The sequence below is a fragment of the Chelmon rostratus genome, chromosome 21, assembly GCF_017976325.1.
Source record: "Chelmon rostratus isolate fCheRos1 chromosome 21, fCheRos1.pri, whole genome shotgun sequence".
NCBI lineage: Eukaryota > Metazoa > Chordata > Actinopteri > Chaetodontiformes > Chaetodontidae > Chelmon > Chelmon rostratus.
Genome location: NC_055678.1, coordinates 23126755 through 23143092, shown reverse-complemented (window position 1 = coordinate 23143092; position 16338 = coordinate 23126755). Strand labels below are relative to the sequence as shown.

Sequence of the window (16338 nt, the reverse complement as noted above, 5' to 3'; positions counted from 1 at the left end):
ACACAAAGACATTGAGGAAAATGGACAAGAAAGCAAATAATCCACCTCGTTCATGCCAACGCCCGCCATAGCTGAATTTTTGCTCCCTCTTTCCCAACCCTGACACAGATAGCAGCACCACTGCATTCACTCACTGCTATTGGTCAAAAGTCAGCGGCCTGTGGGCTGACTGAAGTTAGCCCAAATGACCAGTAAATCACGGGGGCGTGACATGACACCTGTCAATCACTTATAAGAATGAAATGAATGAAAGCGGACTGTACGTGCTTGGGCTGTAAAAAATAAGCCCATTTAGAGATATTCTATGTTTTTCTTTTGACTGATTGGTGCTGTTGCTACCTTTTGTTTCACTTAAATTCTAGACAATCTGTTGTAAGTTATTTAAAAAATGATTTTCTCATCTTTTGTGTGCTAACTTGGGAGGGCTTAGCCCTGTTAGCCCATTTATACCAGCCGTCCCTGCCTATATACCTGTACACCCATAAACATACGTATTTACACAAGTTCATATTTACAAACAAATTAAATACTTATAAAATATCAAACAAAAAGATCATCCGGTGATCGTCCAAGCCCTTCTTCCTCTCTGTACCTTGTGAAAACCAAGATTTTGTACTGCTTTTTAAGGTGGGTCATGTTAGAGCATCGCTTGAGCTCCACGCTCAACCCATTCCACATCCTCACCCCACATATAGAAATAGAAAAACTTTTTAACGTTGCACGAAAATTAAGACATTTTAAATTCAAATCCCCCTCAAATTATAACCCCCATCTCTATTTGAAAAAAATCTGAATGTTACTAGGAAGCACGTTGTAAGTATGTTAAGTAAGTATTCCAAACGTAGCTGTCTGTTTACAGGGTTTGTGCCAATTGGTAGAGCAGAGTGTGATATTCAGTTTTGAACTGTAGGGGGCAGCGCAACGCCATGCAGTGTCTAGACAGCCGGAAACAGAAAAAAAGAGAAAGTGCAAACGCGGAAGAAGAAGGAGAACGGCACGTCAACATGGCAGCTGACTGCGATGTAAGTTTTCCTAGCTGATTAACTTCTTGCAGGAGATCAGTGTAATTGTTTAAACGCGCAGCTTAGAACCGTATTTCTGTTAAATCTCAACCTCTTTCTTTCTCTTCCAGCCCGAGTCAGAGGTCTTTGAGATCACCGATTTCACCACCGCGTCAGAATGGGAACGGTAGGCGAGCATCAGTTTGATGACCAAAATCGCTAGTTTAGACAATTATACATGCGGTGATAATTACTAGATACGAGTAATCAGTACAGCAGCCTGTACGTCACGGCCTGCTGCCATAATGACACATATACACACAGGTAGACAATTAGAGCCATTCAAGCTGTGCAGTGCCGAGCCAAGCCATGATGAGGGCCGAAGGCACACTACAAGATAGCTGCGCCAACGAGCCGCACTCCTGCTGTTCTGTTTGGTTGCTGGGCCGACTACGGCTAACTCGAGGTGGTTCAAAATGTGTCTATGTTCTTTTCTCAGTACCTTTATAGCTACCTAAATCTCGCCTTTGTTTGTACTTTAAGGCATCTGCCTTCGGTTGTTTTACTGTGTGCGTGTTGCTTTTAGCCATATTGGAGCTGTGTAAAGTTACTTAAGGAGAGCTTAGCTTTTCTGCTGTTGCTACTTCACGTTAAAAATTTTCTCCGGGAGGCTTTTATTGTATGTAAATGAAATGTTGGCGACGCTAGCCAGCCCCGTTCTTTGTACATGGATAACTGAGTTATTCAGATGAGAATGTTGATTTCTAGCAAGTCTCTTCCCTTCCATTCCATTCCACTGCCACACATCCGTTAGGAACCACCACCAGTCATGCACCTAACACCACACGTAGTCTGACAATACTCACTGGTGATATCTAATCTTTAGGCGCTTTAGGAACACTGTTGCACAATGTAAACAAAATGTAAACTGTAAAATGCAATTATAAATAAATCGTTAATTGATTTTTGACTAGAATTACAAGCCAGCATATCCATCATTTTCACCAGTAGCAATTCCTTTTTTCTTTTTTCTTTCTTTTTTTTTTTTTTAGGACAGCAAATTATACTTGCTTACTATGCGCATTATAAGACATTTACCCGGCAAGGGCAGTACCATTTCATCTGTTGTCCAAAGACTTATACAAAATGTAAGATCTTTGCACTTTTTGGGAAAGGTAAAGTGTGCACATCAAAGTCATGAAAATGATATATCAATAATAAGTGAAAATAAATAAGCAATAAAATAAAAGTCAATGTGGCTTGCAAGGAAAAGCCGACATAACAAAATAATTCATTCAGTATCTCTAGAATTGCCACATGGGCTCTTTCATCCTTCTAATGCGGCTCCCTGTGGCTCTTGAAAATAATTAAGGAGTATTTAATAAAATGTATTTTATTTTAGTTTGTTTGTTTTTAAAACAAACCTCACACACGCCTCACAGATGACAACTTGCGTTCCTGTGTAAAAATGAAGGTGACAATATACAGCCCGATGTGCAGACGCTGTGCACAAATGGCTCTTTGAGTGGTAAAGATTTCCGACCCCTGCTCTTGAATAACCGGCTTATGGGCTTTACATACAGGACCCACCTGGCCCATAATTTAAAGAACACATTTTTGAGGGAGAGGGAGAGAGAGAGGGAGAGAGAGAGGGAGAGGGAGAGAGAGGGAGAGAGAGAGAGAGAGAGAGAGAGAGAGAGAGAGAGAGAGAGAGAGAGAGAGAGAGAGAGAGAGAGAGAGAGAGAGAGAGAGAGAGAGAGAGAGAGAGAGAGAGAGAGAGAGAGAGAGAGAGAAATTCCCTCTCTAAATATCATTGACTATATCTATCCTCTGTTGTATTGGGGAGTTCAGGAAATAGACAGACAGACAGACAGACTTTATCCCAAGCTGGGAAATTGCAGTGCAGGAACAGCATTACACACAGTTAAATAAGTGGAATAGGACTATAAAGAACAAACTATATAATATAATAATTACTGTATATACATAATAATAAAATATCAAAAAAAGCAAACAGTAGTAATAAAAAAGTATTGTACAAAGAGAGTGTATTCAGCAAATGTATGTACAGCAAAAGGTATCCAACCCCCATCTAGCACACAAACACTGCATGTATTGCCCACATGAACTCTTTTTTTTTTTTTTTTACTTATTACATGCATGGCCTGGTGAAACTGGCACACATAGTCTGTGACAACCAACAGTCTAAAACTCAAAGATATTGTTGTGTTTACAGAGGTATAAAACTGAAAAGCAGCAAAGCTTCACATTTTAGAAACTGGTATGTCTGGTATCCTGTGGATCCTTCTGTGGTGTTTTGGAGTGGACAATTACTAATATTATTTTATGATTTTCTTCTTCTGGTTTGGTCTCTTTATACATTTATAGTTCGGAGTGGTTATTTATGCTGTCTCTGTGAATGTCTCTTTCTTAGTATTTGAGTATGATGTGTGCAAATGGGAAGTACAGCTAAAAATAAAGTATTTTTTTGAAAATTTATATATTGTATGGTTGTTGAAGAAAATGTAAAGCTAAGTTAAAAAATTCAGTTAATGGACGTTTTTAGTACTAAGTTAGCTCATGTCCAGTGTTGTTGTCCTTAATAAAAGAAAGTCAGTAATGATTGCATGTCATAGTATGATAATGTGTTTGTCCAACTAATCCCTGCTGCTGACAGCAAAACTCATTTAATCTATTTCAAGGTTTGTGTCCAGAGTCGAGGAAGTGCTAAATGACTGGAAGCTGATAGGGAATTCTGCAGGAAAGTTGTCCCCTGAGAAGGTATTCTGCTTTCATTAAGCCTTGAATATTCATCTTAATAACACCAGAGAACCGTATGTTGTCAGTAGGCACCTACCCTCTGTTATGATGCTACGTTATTTAAACACAGGGTGAATACACCAGTGGTACCTGGGGGGAGAAGTCTCAGGATATACATTTTGCTGACTTCAAGTTCTACATAACTCACTACTTCCTGAAACAAGAATGTGAGAAGGACGATGGGAAGGACAAGCTTGAGGAAGGTACAGTCATGGCTGAATATGTCATAATATGCCTTTTACCTAATGAATTGAGTTCATGTGAGAAGTGTTTTAGCATTTGCATTTTAACTGGATGTTTACATTTGTTTATTCTCATGTGCTTGTTACACTGTGTGTGTGTGTGTGCGCGTGATACTTTTGGAAGCAGTATATCTGCTTTTTATAGACAAGGCATAAATCTGAAGCCTAAAAATTGGTGAAAATATAAAATTGAATGCATCACTCTCTTAAGAGACCTATTGTGCATTAAACACACACACACAAGGTTGTAAGGGTTTATTGGAAAAGTCAAAAATATATCTATATACGTCAATGAAGTTTTTTTTTTAGATTCACTTTTTTAGTGAAAAATTAGATTTCACTAGCAGATTTATTTGTTTTTTTTATTGCAGACACATTGACAACATTACAACAACAACAACATTTCTAATTTTCCTTATGCTTAAATTATAGTTATTGTATTATATATGTATGTTATTTGATGACTGTTTTTAACAAACCATAGTGGGTAATAGTTAGCAAGTGCACTCAAACATCTGAACTCATCCTTCTAAAAGTTATGTTTGATACAACTCTTGATCTTTTGTCTAGATGCTTTCCCCTTGGCAATGCAGGATCTTCTATGTATGAACAATGACTTCCCTCCTAGAGCCCACTGCCTGGTTAGATGGTGAGTTCAGTGGCATGGCTTACTTATTTTAAGTGTATTACAGACGTGTCATCTTCCTGTGCCATAGCCAGAAAAACTGTATCAGTGAAATGTCCCTGAAAATGTGGATGGAAAGTGTGGATAGGATGTGGAATGCTAAAAAAACCCCACCTTTTTGTGACATTGCAGAGGTTAATTGGTAACAGGGGATAGTATTATGATTGGGTATAAAAGAGACATCCTCTAAATCTTAGTAATTCTCAAGCAAGGATGGAGCGAGGTTCACAACTTTTTCATAATCAGGGTTGTACTACTGTATAGAGAGACAATAAGCACGCTGGCAGAAAACGAACCTGAAACACTGTGGTTACAGTCTTTGTGTTTTATCAACTCAACCACAAGGATAGACTATAAAATGTTATGCTAATCCTAGCACTGTTATCACAGCTTCACTGTTGTTTGATAATGGAGTTGGTGAAGTTGGCTTCATTGTTCACTACTGAAATACAACTTGCTGGGGCAACCCATAGAATAACCCCCCTTTCAATCAGAAAATGCCTAACATGAGAGCTGTTATACTGATGTCATTTGAATGAATTAGATGTAATAAATAGTATTAAAACCCAATTATGAGGGTATAAATTCCTTATATGTACACTAAAACTATAGCCAACTATATTCATTGTAATTAGTTCATCAAGTGTATCATTAAATACTGTATTAAGCTATGTCATATGTGACTAAAAACAGGCATGCAAACTAGTTGCTAGACCATGAGAAAAATGTGATGCTGATGTTATGTCCTGTATGTAACTGTGTCTGTGGTGACAGGTATGGTATACGAGAGTTTGTGGTCATCATCCCTGGAACCAACTGTGAGGCTATCATCAGCGAGTCCAAATGCAATCTGCTTCTCAGCTCCATCTCCATTTCTTTGGCCAACACTGGCTGGTGAGTCCCCTTCATCCCTCAAGGCAGTGATCTTTTTAAATGTTCTGCCAGTTTTCTGTGTTACTCCAATGTGGGAAAAGAAGCTGAAATTAAGTAATTGTTCAAGTTATTAATATTGCAAATGTGTTTATGGCATTCTAAATACAATGTATTGTCACAATACAAATATTATTTGTTATATTATGTTGTTTTCAGAAAGTTTTTGTTTTGTTATGTTCGTTACAAATTTCAAAAAATTTTAAAAGAATTTTAAAAATCTAATCAAATTAGTTACAGCTTTGAATGACCTGTATGTAATGGCCAGAAGCATAAATTGTAAGGGCCCTATTTTAATAATCTAAGCAAGACAACATAGATAAAGCAGTAGGATTTGGATGAGGTTGTGCATATTCTGTAGTAGTCAGCATCTCCAAGCTTGCCTGTTGATTTGGCGTATCAAGATTAACCACTGGAAAGTGGGTGAGGTAAAATATATATCGGACAATGTGATAATAAGTAAACACACTCTCAGCAAGTCATGTCATTAGTGTCATAGCTCAGAAACAGCTGTGCCAGTCATAGTGAAGAATGACAACAATGACTCAACAAATGGAAAGATTCTTCTCCAGAAAATAATATTGTTTTCTATATTATTAAGATTATTGATGGTGCAGAGTGACTGGATGCGAATGCAGCACCACAAATCTGCAGGCAGGGGCAGATGTTGTGGGTTTTTTAAACTATTAATAAGTAAAAGCACAATAGAAATAAAGAATAAAAACAAATTTGGTTTAGGCCTGTAAAATCCCATAATAATTTTAATTTTAATTAGTTTTAATTTTAGTTTTAATTCTACAACATCTCATGTCATAAACGGTAACTTCATGTGATAATTGGCATGACAAAGCAGTGTTTGCATAGTAATGTATTTCAAGAGTAAAACAAATGCCAATTTTACTTAAAATGAAGCAAGTAACAATGCATAATGAGTCCAGGTATACTGATGTCTCCAGCATTAGAGGAATATTGAGTAAAAACAGGCTGGTTTGGTGTATCTAGATGTGTGTGTGCTTATTCTGTAGTAGTCTGGGGTCATTTGCAAGTGATTTAGAAAAGGTAAACCCAGTGGACTGCTGCTCACAAAGGCACAGTGGTCTGGCATGGCACTTTTCAAATATGAGGCTCTACAACATATCTTTCCTGCTGCCGTCATGACAGCAGGTTTTAATGACTGAAGGAGAAGTGTTGCAGATACTGTAAGAATTCCGTGTGTGTGTGCGTGTGCGCGCGTGCGTGTGTGTGCGCGTGTGCGTGCGTGCGTGCGTGTGTGTGTGTGTGCGCGTGTGTGCATTACATACATACATTACATTTATATACCCTATTTTCCGCACTTTAAGGCGCACCTAAAAGCCTTTAATTTTCTCAAAAACTGACAGTGCGCTTTATAATCCGATGCGCCTTTTATATGGATCAATATTGGTTAATTATGCAGGGGGCGTGGCCGAAGTAACAGCGGTATAAGTGTAAAGGGCATTCTATTCTCTGCGTGCTGTCATCCTTTTACTGGCACGTGCTGTCATCTGTCAACCTGAATAATAAAATGACTATTTCACTGAACAATGAAAAAAATATGAATATTTGCTAAATAATAGGCAATTAAAATATTCATCAAACGCAGTTAATGTGATTTCTGCTCCTGAACCTCAGCCCACAGGGTCTGCACATCAGTGCTGTGCGCCGTCACTTGCATCTTTACGCAGGATAAGCTTTCATCTGTGACAGCGTTTGTTTGTTTCGAAACAAACAAACTAAAATAAAATACATTTTAAATAAATGCTCATTAATTATTTTCAGGAGCCACATCAGAGGGATGAAAGAGCCGCATGTGGCTCCGGTGCTGCCGGTTGCCGACCCCTGATCTAGTGGATGCATACCGCAACCCCAGACACCACAGTACGGTAGTTTCTTTCTATGCGCCTTATAATGCGGCGCGCCCTATATATGAAGAAAGTTGTAAAATAGGCCATTCATTGAAGGTGTGCATTATAATCCGGTGCGCCTTATAGTGCGGAAAATACGGTACATTTATCCACATACTAGTAGGTGGAATTCCACCTACACAAAATATAGAAAAAGATTTTTTCAAGTCAGGTATGATGATGATGTCATCAAAATATCATTCTGTACAGCTCATGAGTGTACGCTGGCACGTTTGGCAGCCGCTACTCTCCAGCAACTTTTAACTTTTAGCCAACCCAGGGACTTTTAACCTGTTTTTATGACCTGTTTTTATGACTGTCGTGGCTCACAATGCGGTTCGTCAAGCTTTTTATCTGGTCTGTACTCGCCTGGATTGTACTGTGTCTCCTCTGCCATCCTGCTTCTTGTCTGCTCCAATACTCGGCTGCTGAGCTCCTTCGGCTACGAGGCTACCTAGCTGTCCCTCCACCGGTAATGCTACACCTGCACCCGGACATCGCCCTCCTGCCTATAGAGATATCCCCATCGGGGATCTCGTCGGAGCTTCCACTTCAATGATTCCACAGCCATACAATCAATCTGGTCCACCACCCGCCGCCCCCGCAGACCCACCGAGCGTGCTGTTAATCACAGTGTACTAGTACTCATCAGTCGAACAGGACAACACCACAGTCAACTTCGGTCTGCTCAACATTCACTCACTCACGAGCAAAGGTCATCTCATCCAAGATATCCTCACTGACCGTAAGCTTGATTTTCTCTGTTTAACTGAAACTTGGCAACAACCTGGCGACTTCTCACAACTCAATGACTGTACTCCTCATGGTTTTGTTTACATCTGTCAACCCTTTCGTGATGGCGGTCTCACGATAGTTCACCGCGAGACATGGAGAGTCCAGCCTTATCCGTGCCCGCCTTCAGTTCACTGGAGTGTACTGTCTGTCAACTACCCGGCCCCACTCCCACCATCATTGCTTCTGCCACACGAAGAATTTTTAAATGACATAAATCACTTTTCTCACCCATCTCTCCGCTCTCTCTCCTAACATTATTCTGTTAGGGGACTTCAATATCCACATGGACAATTACAATCTTCCTCTGACCCGTGACTTTTCATCATGTCTTGATTAGGGCTGCAACTAATGATTATTTTTGTTGTCGACTAATCTAGTGATTATTTTTTCAATTAGTCACGATTAGTCACAATTATCTTCTTTGTTTACAAACACCTATTTTGGGCTTCTGTTTAACCTAACTTGCTTAATAAACCTTCACACCTGTGAAAGTTACCCTGTTATACTCTAACAGCATATGTTTTTAAACATATATTAAAATAATGACACATAAAACATGTATCTGTAACAGCTGATATATTTTTGAACATATAATATCACTGTGACCACAACAAAAAATAAAATTAAATAATACAAACTTAAAGTGCAAGTGGTAGTAAGCAAAAAATCTTTGTAAACAACTAACTCAAAAAAGTTGCAGTTAACCAGCCTTGCAGGTTGAAGAGACAATAATGTTTAAACCAACTAAGGAGTTGCTTTTACTTAAAGCAATTAAGCCCATAAAAGTAAAAAATAAATAAAACATGCATTTTGACAGTTGGCAGTTAAAATACCTGAAACAAATTATCACTGATTTTTTACAGCTTAAATATGGAATTAATATGCTCCAGATCACACAGTTGATAAGTGAAAGATGTTTACAATTCAGTATAAACGCTAGTATCGACAGGGGCTGAAATTAAGCATGTCAAAGCAGCTTCGCCTGTGATTCATTGGTTTCTGCCATAAAATACGCATAAACGTAAGTGAACTAGCGTTCCCTCAGCAAGCTTCTTCCATGATTTTCCGACTTTTAGACGTACGACACAAACCTATTATGTACGTGCATCATAGGCGGACAATTAATTAACCAGTAAGCATTGTCTAGTTGCTTTATGATTTAAATAAATTTGCTAACCTCTACTACAAACCTGTCTCACCATTTTTTGTCATGGCCCACAAGCCAGGTCGTGATAATTTAATAATAAAAACATCTACTCGGCATCAACGTTATTTGTGAACTCTGATCCAGTGGCTCCGGGGTGTCGGCATTTAAGGTGTTCGTGCTTCGCCGATGTGCTGCCATGAAATGATAGTTGAGCTTCACAGAATTTACATTTCACGTGTTTTGCTGGATTATTTTCTGTGAAATGTTCAAACTTTGGAAAGTTTAGGTCGGAGTTTTCAAGCCTCTCCTTCTGTTTGTTCCGCCATAATTCATTCATTCATTCTTCTTCTCTGTTTCCTTGTGCGATGTAAACGGCGAGCGATACTGCCCCCAGCACTTCCTGTAGTGCACTGCAGTTACAGATGAGCACGAAGCGGACTGTGTGTTTTTATCATACATGACTACTCGACGCTTAAATTTTCGCTTCAACAAATTTTTATTGTAATCGATTACGTCGACTAATCGTTGCAGCCCTAGTCTTGATAGCTTTGGTTTCCAGCAATTTATTGATTTCCCCACCCATATTAAAGGATATACACTGGACTTAATCTGCTGCTCTGGTCTCTCCCCCTCCAACTGCTCAGCTGATGACCTCCACATATCCGACCACTTCCCTGTTTCCTTCAGTGTTACCCTCCACCTCTCCATCATCATCATCATCATCAAGACTCCTCGCCTCATCTCTTTCCGTAATATTAAGGACATCAACGTTGATACACTGTCTGCCTCCATTGAAAATATCTTGATTCCTGATCACTTCCCCTCCCCCTGATGAACTAGTCAGTTTATATAACAATGGTCTTCACAGCATCCTAAACTGTATTGCTCCTGTTAAAACTCGGTCTTGTACCCTGGTATACCCCTCAACTCCGGTCCATGAAAGCCACAGGTCATCAACTTGAGCGTCTCTACAAGAAATCTGGTCTCACTGCTCACAAAGAAATGTACAAAGCCCACATCCATCACTCAAACAAAATCTGACTACTACTCCACCTTAATTCACTCCAACAAAGTCAACTCCAAAACACTGTTCACCCTGCTCAACAAAATCCTCAAACTACCTGATTCTCTCCCCGCCCACCTGTACTCAGCTGACACTTGCAATGCATTAATGAACTTCTTTAATGAAAAATTCATAAAATCCACCTACAAGTCAACTGCAACCCTCCTTTTCCCTCCTCCATTGAACTCTTCCCCCTCCAACAGTTGTTTTCTAGCTTCCAGCTCCCGGATCCCTCTGAAATCTCTGACCTCATTTCCAAGTCCAAGCCCTCCACCTGTCAGCTTGATCCCCTCCCCACAACCCATGTCAAATCCTGCCTCCCCTCTCTTCTCCCTATCATATCTGCCATCATCCACTTTTCACTCATCACTGGAACTGTTCCTTGACTTTTCAAAGTTGCTGCTGTCACCCCAATACTGAAAAAACTTGGCTCTGATCCCTCCGACTACAACAACCTCTGCCCGATCTCCAACTTGCTGTTCATCTCCAAAATCCTAGAAAAGCTTGTAGCATCTCAACTTCACTCTCAATCACACCTCCTCATGGCAGCTGACTCTGGCCTACTTTCCATTCTCATCCTCCTTGACCTAAGTGCAGCCTTTGACACCATCTCTCACTCCGTCCTCCTCCATAGACTCTCCTCCATAGACTCTCCTCCATAGACTCTCCTCCATTGGCATAACTGACACACCCCTCGACTGGTTCCACTCATATCTCTCTGGCCGTACTCAGTTCATTCAACTCAAGTCCTTTAAATCCCAACCCTCCCCTGTCACCTCTGGTGTGCCCCAAGGTTCTGTGCTGTGGCCCCTCCGCTTCATCACCTACCTCCTTCCCCTTGGCAATATCTTTCATAAATTCAACATCAATTTCCATTGCTATGCAGAGGACACCCAGCTCTACCTATCTGGCAAACCCTCTGTCACTCTCTCCCACCGTCCCTTACCACCTGCTTATCTGAAATCAAATCCTGGTTCTCCTCCAACTTCTTAAAACTTAACAGTGACAAAACTGAAGTCCTCCTTGTAGGCACCAAATCCACCCTATCCAAAGCTGACAGTATTTCCTTTTCAATTAACAACTTGTTTCCCCCTTCCCTTAGGTTAAGAGCTTGGTTGTCATACTGGATGGCTCTCTATCCTCCTTCTCCCATATCAATAATACCACACAGTCTGCCTACTTTTCATCTACGCAACATAAACCACCCTCCCTCACCTCCCACACTACCTCCATCCTTGTACACAGTCTTGTCACCTCCCACATTGACTACTGTAATTCCCTCCTCTTTGGTCTCCCTCAAAAATCCCTCCATAAGCTCCAACTGGTCCAGAACTCAGCTGCTCGTATCATCACCAAAACCCCTTCATGTCACCACATTACCCCTGCACTTCAGCATCTACACTGGCTCCCTATTAGGTTCAGAATTAATTTTAAAATACTCCTCCACACGTTCAAGGCCATCCACAATCTTGCCCCTCCCTATCTGACTAATCTTCTTCAAATTGCTATTTCCTCTGGCTCCCTCCGTTCCTCCTCCTCCATTCTCCCCACTGCCCCCTCTGCCCGCCTCAGTGCTATGGGGAGTAGAGCTTTCAGTTGCTCTGCTCCCCAGCTCCGGAAAGCACTTTCCCCCCAACATCCACAATATTGACTCTCTACCCCTGTTCAAATCCAGACTCAAAACTCATCTGTTTCAGTTAGCGTATTCACTATGACTTTTTAAACTCTGTTTTCTCTTGTGTTTTACATTCTCTGAGCTTTTAATGTGTCTTGTTTTTACTATTGTTTATCTTTGTATAGTGTCCTTGAGTGTTTTGAAAGGCGCTTATAAATAAAATGCATTACTATTATTATTATTATTATTATTAGATGTTGTTTTAAGAATTCTCAAGTTCCATCTTTTACCAAAAGCTCTGTATCACTTCACAATATTTTGAGGAATTAAGCAAGGTTCTTTATTTGTATAAATGCAGAAGATTTTCTGTGTTTTATCAACCACAGAGCATTTAGAAGATTCAGAATGGACCACTAAATAAGATTTTAATCTTTACAGTAAAATGGAAAATGAAGATATCTTTAACATTATGTTTTTTGTTAAAAATCTGAGCCAATGAAATCAGAACCAGTCGGTGGTAGCCGGAAAAAAACATTATTTTTTCTGGGGTTTTTTTTTACAATGCAAGACAAATTATAAATGTTGTTGTGTTCTTGTGTGAAAATACAGTACATAGGTACTGTAAGTATAGTAATAATGTAAAGTAAAATATATTAATTATTAGATGAATTTGTCATGTATTTGTTGTAACTAATAATTTTCACCAAAAAAACTAATATTTTTCTTAAATTTACCAAAATTCAACCGAGGTCCTCAATTTTGATTGAGAAGGTGGAATCATTGCACTTTTTTTAATCAGTGATGTAATAAATCTTCATAATTTTTTGCAATGCATGCATTGTGACATCTCTGATGGGGGTTTTAACAAGGGAAACAATCTGAAACTCAAAAAAAACAGTGCCCCAAGACCAGACTAGCCTGGGTGTAAACTCACAGAGGCTCGGCCAATCATGTGGCTGTAAGATAATGTAAGCAAACAAGACAAGAAAAAAATATAAACATGTTATTGTATATGAAAATACAGTAAAAATGTGTTAAAGTGTGATAAAGATTAAGATATTAGCACTTGAGTCTGAGAACGTAAAAGCAGTCACTAAAATTATGTCAAGCACTTAATGTTTACACATTAAACTTTAACCACCTAGAGACTTCTCAAGACAATACTACTTAACTCTTCTCCGCACTAGTTACACCGTAGGCACAAGGGCTGTCAATGTATATATTTAAAATGTTAATCGTTGTTCGAATTGTAAAAACAATAACAAAATGTATTCAGTTGTGAAAAATAATATTTAATTGTGGAGGAAAAAAACAGCACTGCCGCTGTGGCTGCACTGAATGTACTGCATGATGGACGAAACTCACAAAACCAGTTTCCATTGTCCAGTACCTACCTTCACCCAATGTGACAATATTCCCGCTCTACACACTGTTTTTCCCCAATGCTTCTCTGATGTCTGCCCTCTCTCTCACTCCTCTACCGATTTGGTGAACTTAGAGTTTATTTAAACCTAACCAGAGTTGATGGTGAGTCTTGGAACAGTGAAAGATGAACCAAGAAGGTTATGGTGAATTTTGTTTCTTTTAGTTTGAGTGAAGTGTGTTTCGTGATGATAAAATCACTGTTCCTGTAAATGAAGTCTGGTGGCTTTGGCAAGAGCGATATAATGGCTTTTTCTGGTTAAACACAACAGATCTTACTCTTCGTCTGTCTCTTCTATTCTCTACTTTTTGATAAAAAGTCTATCTCTGTAGGATCCTTTCCATAATGTTGTTAGACACGTAGAATAACAATCTGAGCCGGGCAGAAAATACAAACACTTTTAGTGGACATACACAATGGTGAAACGAGCAACTAATTCAATAACATGGTACAGGACATTATTTAGTTTATTTTGTAATGTGTACCTGTAGATTTTTAAAAAGACATGTTCATGCTCTTTGTGGCAGCTATAGCCGCAATAATTTATTGTTATTATTATGGTACTGTCACATCAGGGTAGGCGGGTCACATGCTGGTGGTACGTCAGCATCAGAGGTGGTATAGGCATCTGTTCACCTTGTATTGGGGTTTTGAACTGAGAGGGGGTGAACGGGAAGGGCTACTTTTTGCTGACCGCTTGATTTTGTTGTTGATGGAATTGTGCCTTTCTGATGTAAGTGCTCAGTTTTAATCACCAATAAATGCACGAAGCAGTACTTTTGAAGCAGGTTAGTCTTTAAACACAAATTTCAGCCAGTGCGTCGGGCATGGTATGTTTTTTTTTTTTTTTTTTCCTAATTCAGCCTCTCGGCGGCTAATGTGGATAAGGATAGTCGCCTATATTTGTCAGCAAAAAAGTAAGACCAAAAAACGGATTGGAGCCTCAGGATCACACAAGTTAAGGATCGCTTTGGACGCACATCATGGAGCAAGTGGATAGTTGGATTCATTGATCCCATCGCACCCGCGGCCACAAGAACGCAACAGGCGGACATCCTTCGCTGTATCCGGCGGTATGTAACCTGTTCTGTTTAGCTGTGATGTTGGCTTGTTGGAACAATTTGAACGAGTTATTGCCGCTTGGAAATCAGCGTTGTGGCCACGGTGTGTTGGGGCGCGACACTGAATTGGCTTGTGTGATGTAGTGCCGTTTCGCTGGAAGGCTGCGGCTTGGTGTGGCTTTTGATGTCGCTGGTTTGGGATGGATTTTCTCTGTGATCAATTGTGTGTGGTAAAATGAGTGGTGTTGAGAAGACTGGTGGAACTGGTGGCAAAGGGGAGGATGAAAGAAAACAAATCCTCACTGAGAAGGCCCGTGTAAATAAAATTGAATCAATACAAAAGGAGCGCAAAAGGAAAGTGGATATAAAACGTTTGATATTGTCCACAAAAGAGGATGGGAAAAATGTTTCACTTGTGAAATCACAGATTGATGTAATTGTGCAACTGTCTGAAAATGCCACTGCTTTGCATGACTCTTTGTTGCCTTTAATTTCAAATGATGAACAAAAAAGGCAAAATGAATGGTTTTCAAGAATTTACAAACGGAAGGAAGGATTTGTTCAGGATTTGGAAGCCTGGTTTAAGCTGAACACTGGATGCCCAAGCAAAGCTCCGTCAGAGGTAGCTGGAATGCTCCAGCAGAAGGAGGCCTTGGAAAAGGAAACACAGCTGGATATGGAAGGTGGAGGAGAGCATCAACTTCACCAAAACCTGAATCCTCAAATTGATTATCAAGAGGAAATGGCTTCTCTGTAACAAAATTGCCAAAATGATGTCCAGGATGATATGATACAGCTTCACCAACATCCTCAAACTGATTATCAGGATACAGTAGCACCCACTGACAGCATATCAAATCTGGGGTTTTAGGGCATTCAATCGTTCGCAACTGGACCTCGTCAGTTTGTCTTAGAAGACGTTTCGCCTCTCATCCGAGCAGGCTTCATCAGTTCGTACTCAACTAGACTAGATAGGACAGCTCTAGTCCAATGCAATGATGTTAGGTTCAAGTATTTATCCCCTGAGTGAGACCAACCCACAAAAAACAAGAATGGTATCACTCTATTGTGAGGCAAACGATCCCCCCATTAAGGCGGGGTGGGGTGCAACCCTTGGTGTCAACGACAGTCGTTAGCCTCGTTAGTGTCCCATTGTTGTCATTGGGAGGCTCCTTGAGCCATGTGTGAATGGCTTTGTTGTTTGTTTTCAGAGGCTAAATCTTTGTATCTCTTAGGGAGAGATGAAAGGACAGCATTGTATGTGGGAGATAGGTGGTGTCTAAGACCTCCCCCTCTGTTCAGAGATGGTTTTTCAACCTTGACATAGATAGCTTCTCTTACCCCTCTTTCAAACCATCTGTCTTCTCTGTCCAGAATATGCACATTTTTATCCTCAAAGGAGTGTGCTTTCTCCTTGAGATGCAGGTAAACAGCTGAGTCCAACCCTGAAGAGTTAGCCCTTCTGTGTTGTGCCATGCGTCTGCTCAGTGGCTGTTTGGTTTCCCCAATATACAAGTCTGTGCATTCCTCACTGCACTGGACTGCATATACCAGATTGTTCTTCTGTGTGAAGACAGATGGTTTGAAAGAGGGGTAAGAGAAGCCATCTATGTCAAGGTTGAAAAACCATCTCT

At 40.0% G+C, this 16338-nt stretch overlaps 1 protein-coding gene across 3 annotated transcripts in view; it reads left to right on the top strand.

The window, feature by feature from the left end:
- The first annotated feature begins 978 nt into the window (after positions 1–978).
- Positions 979–16338, top strand: part of rab3gap1 (RAB3 GTPase activating protein subunit 1) — a 78766-nt gene continuing 63406 nt past the window's right edge. For 2 of the 3 annotated variants that reach the window (XR_006007873.1, XM_041962331.1), the window contains exons 1-6: positions 979–1022; positions 1133–1188; positions 3704–3782; positions 3892–4024; positions 4634–4712; positions 5523–5642. Coding sequence is in view for 2 of the 3 variants with exons in the window: in XM_041962331.1 (XP_041818265.1) it covers positions 1005–1022; positions 1133–1188; positions 3704–3782; positions 3892–4024; positions 4634–4712; positions 5523–5642 (485 nt within the window). In the remaining variant the exon portion in view is untranslated. Of the gene's footprint in view, positions 1023–1132; positions 1189–3703; positions 3783–3891; positions 4025–4633; positions 4713–5522; positions 5643–16338 lie in introns of those variants that run through there. The other variant, XM_041962332.1, reaches the window with a different exon arrangement.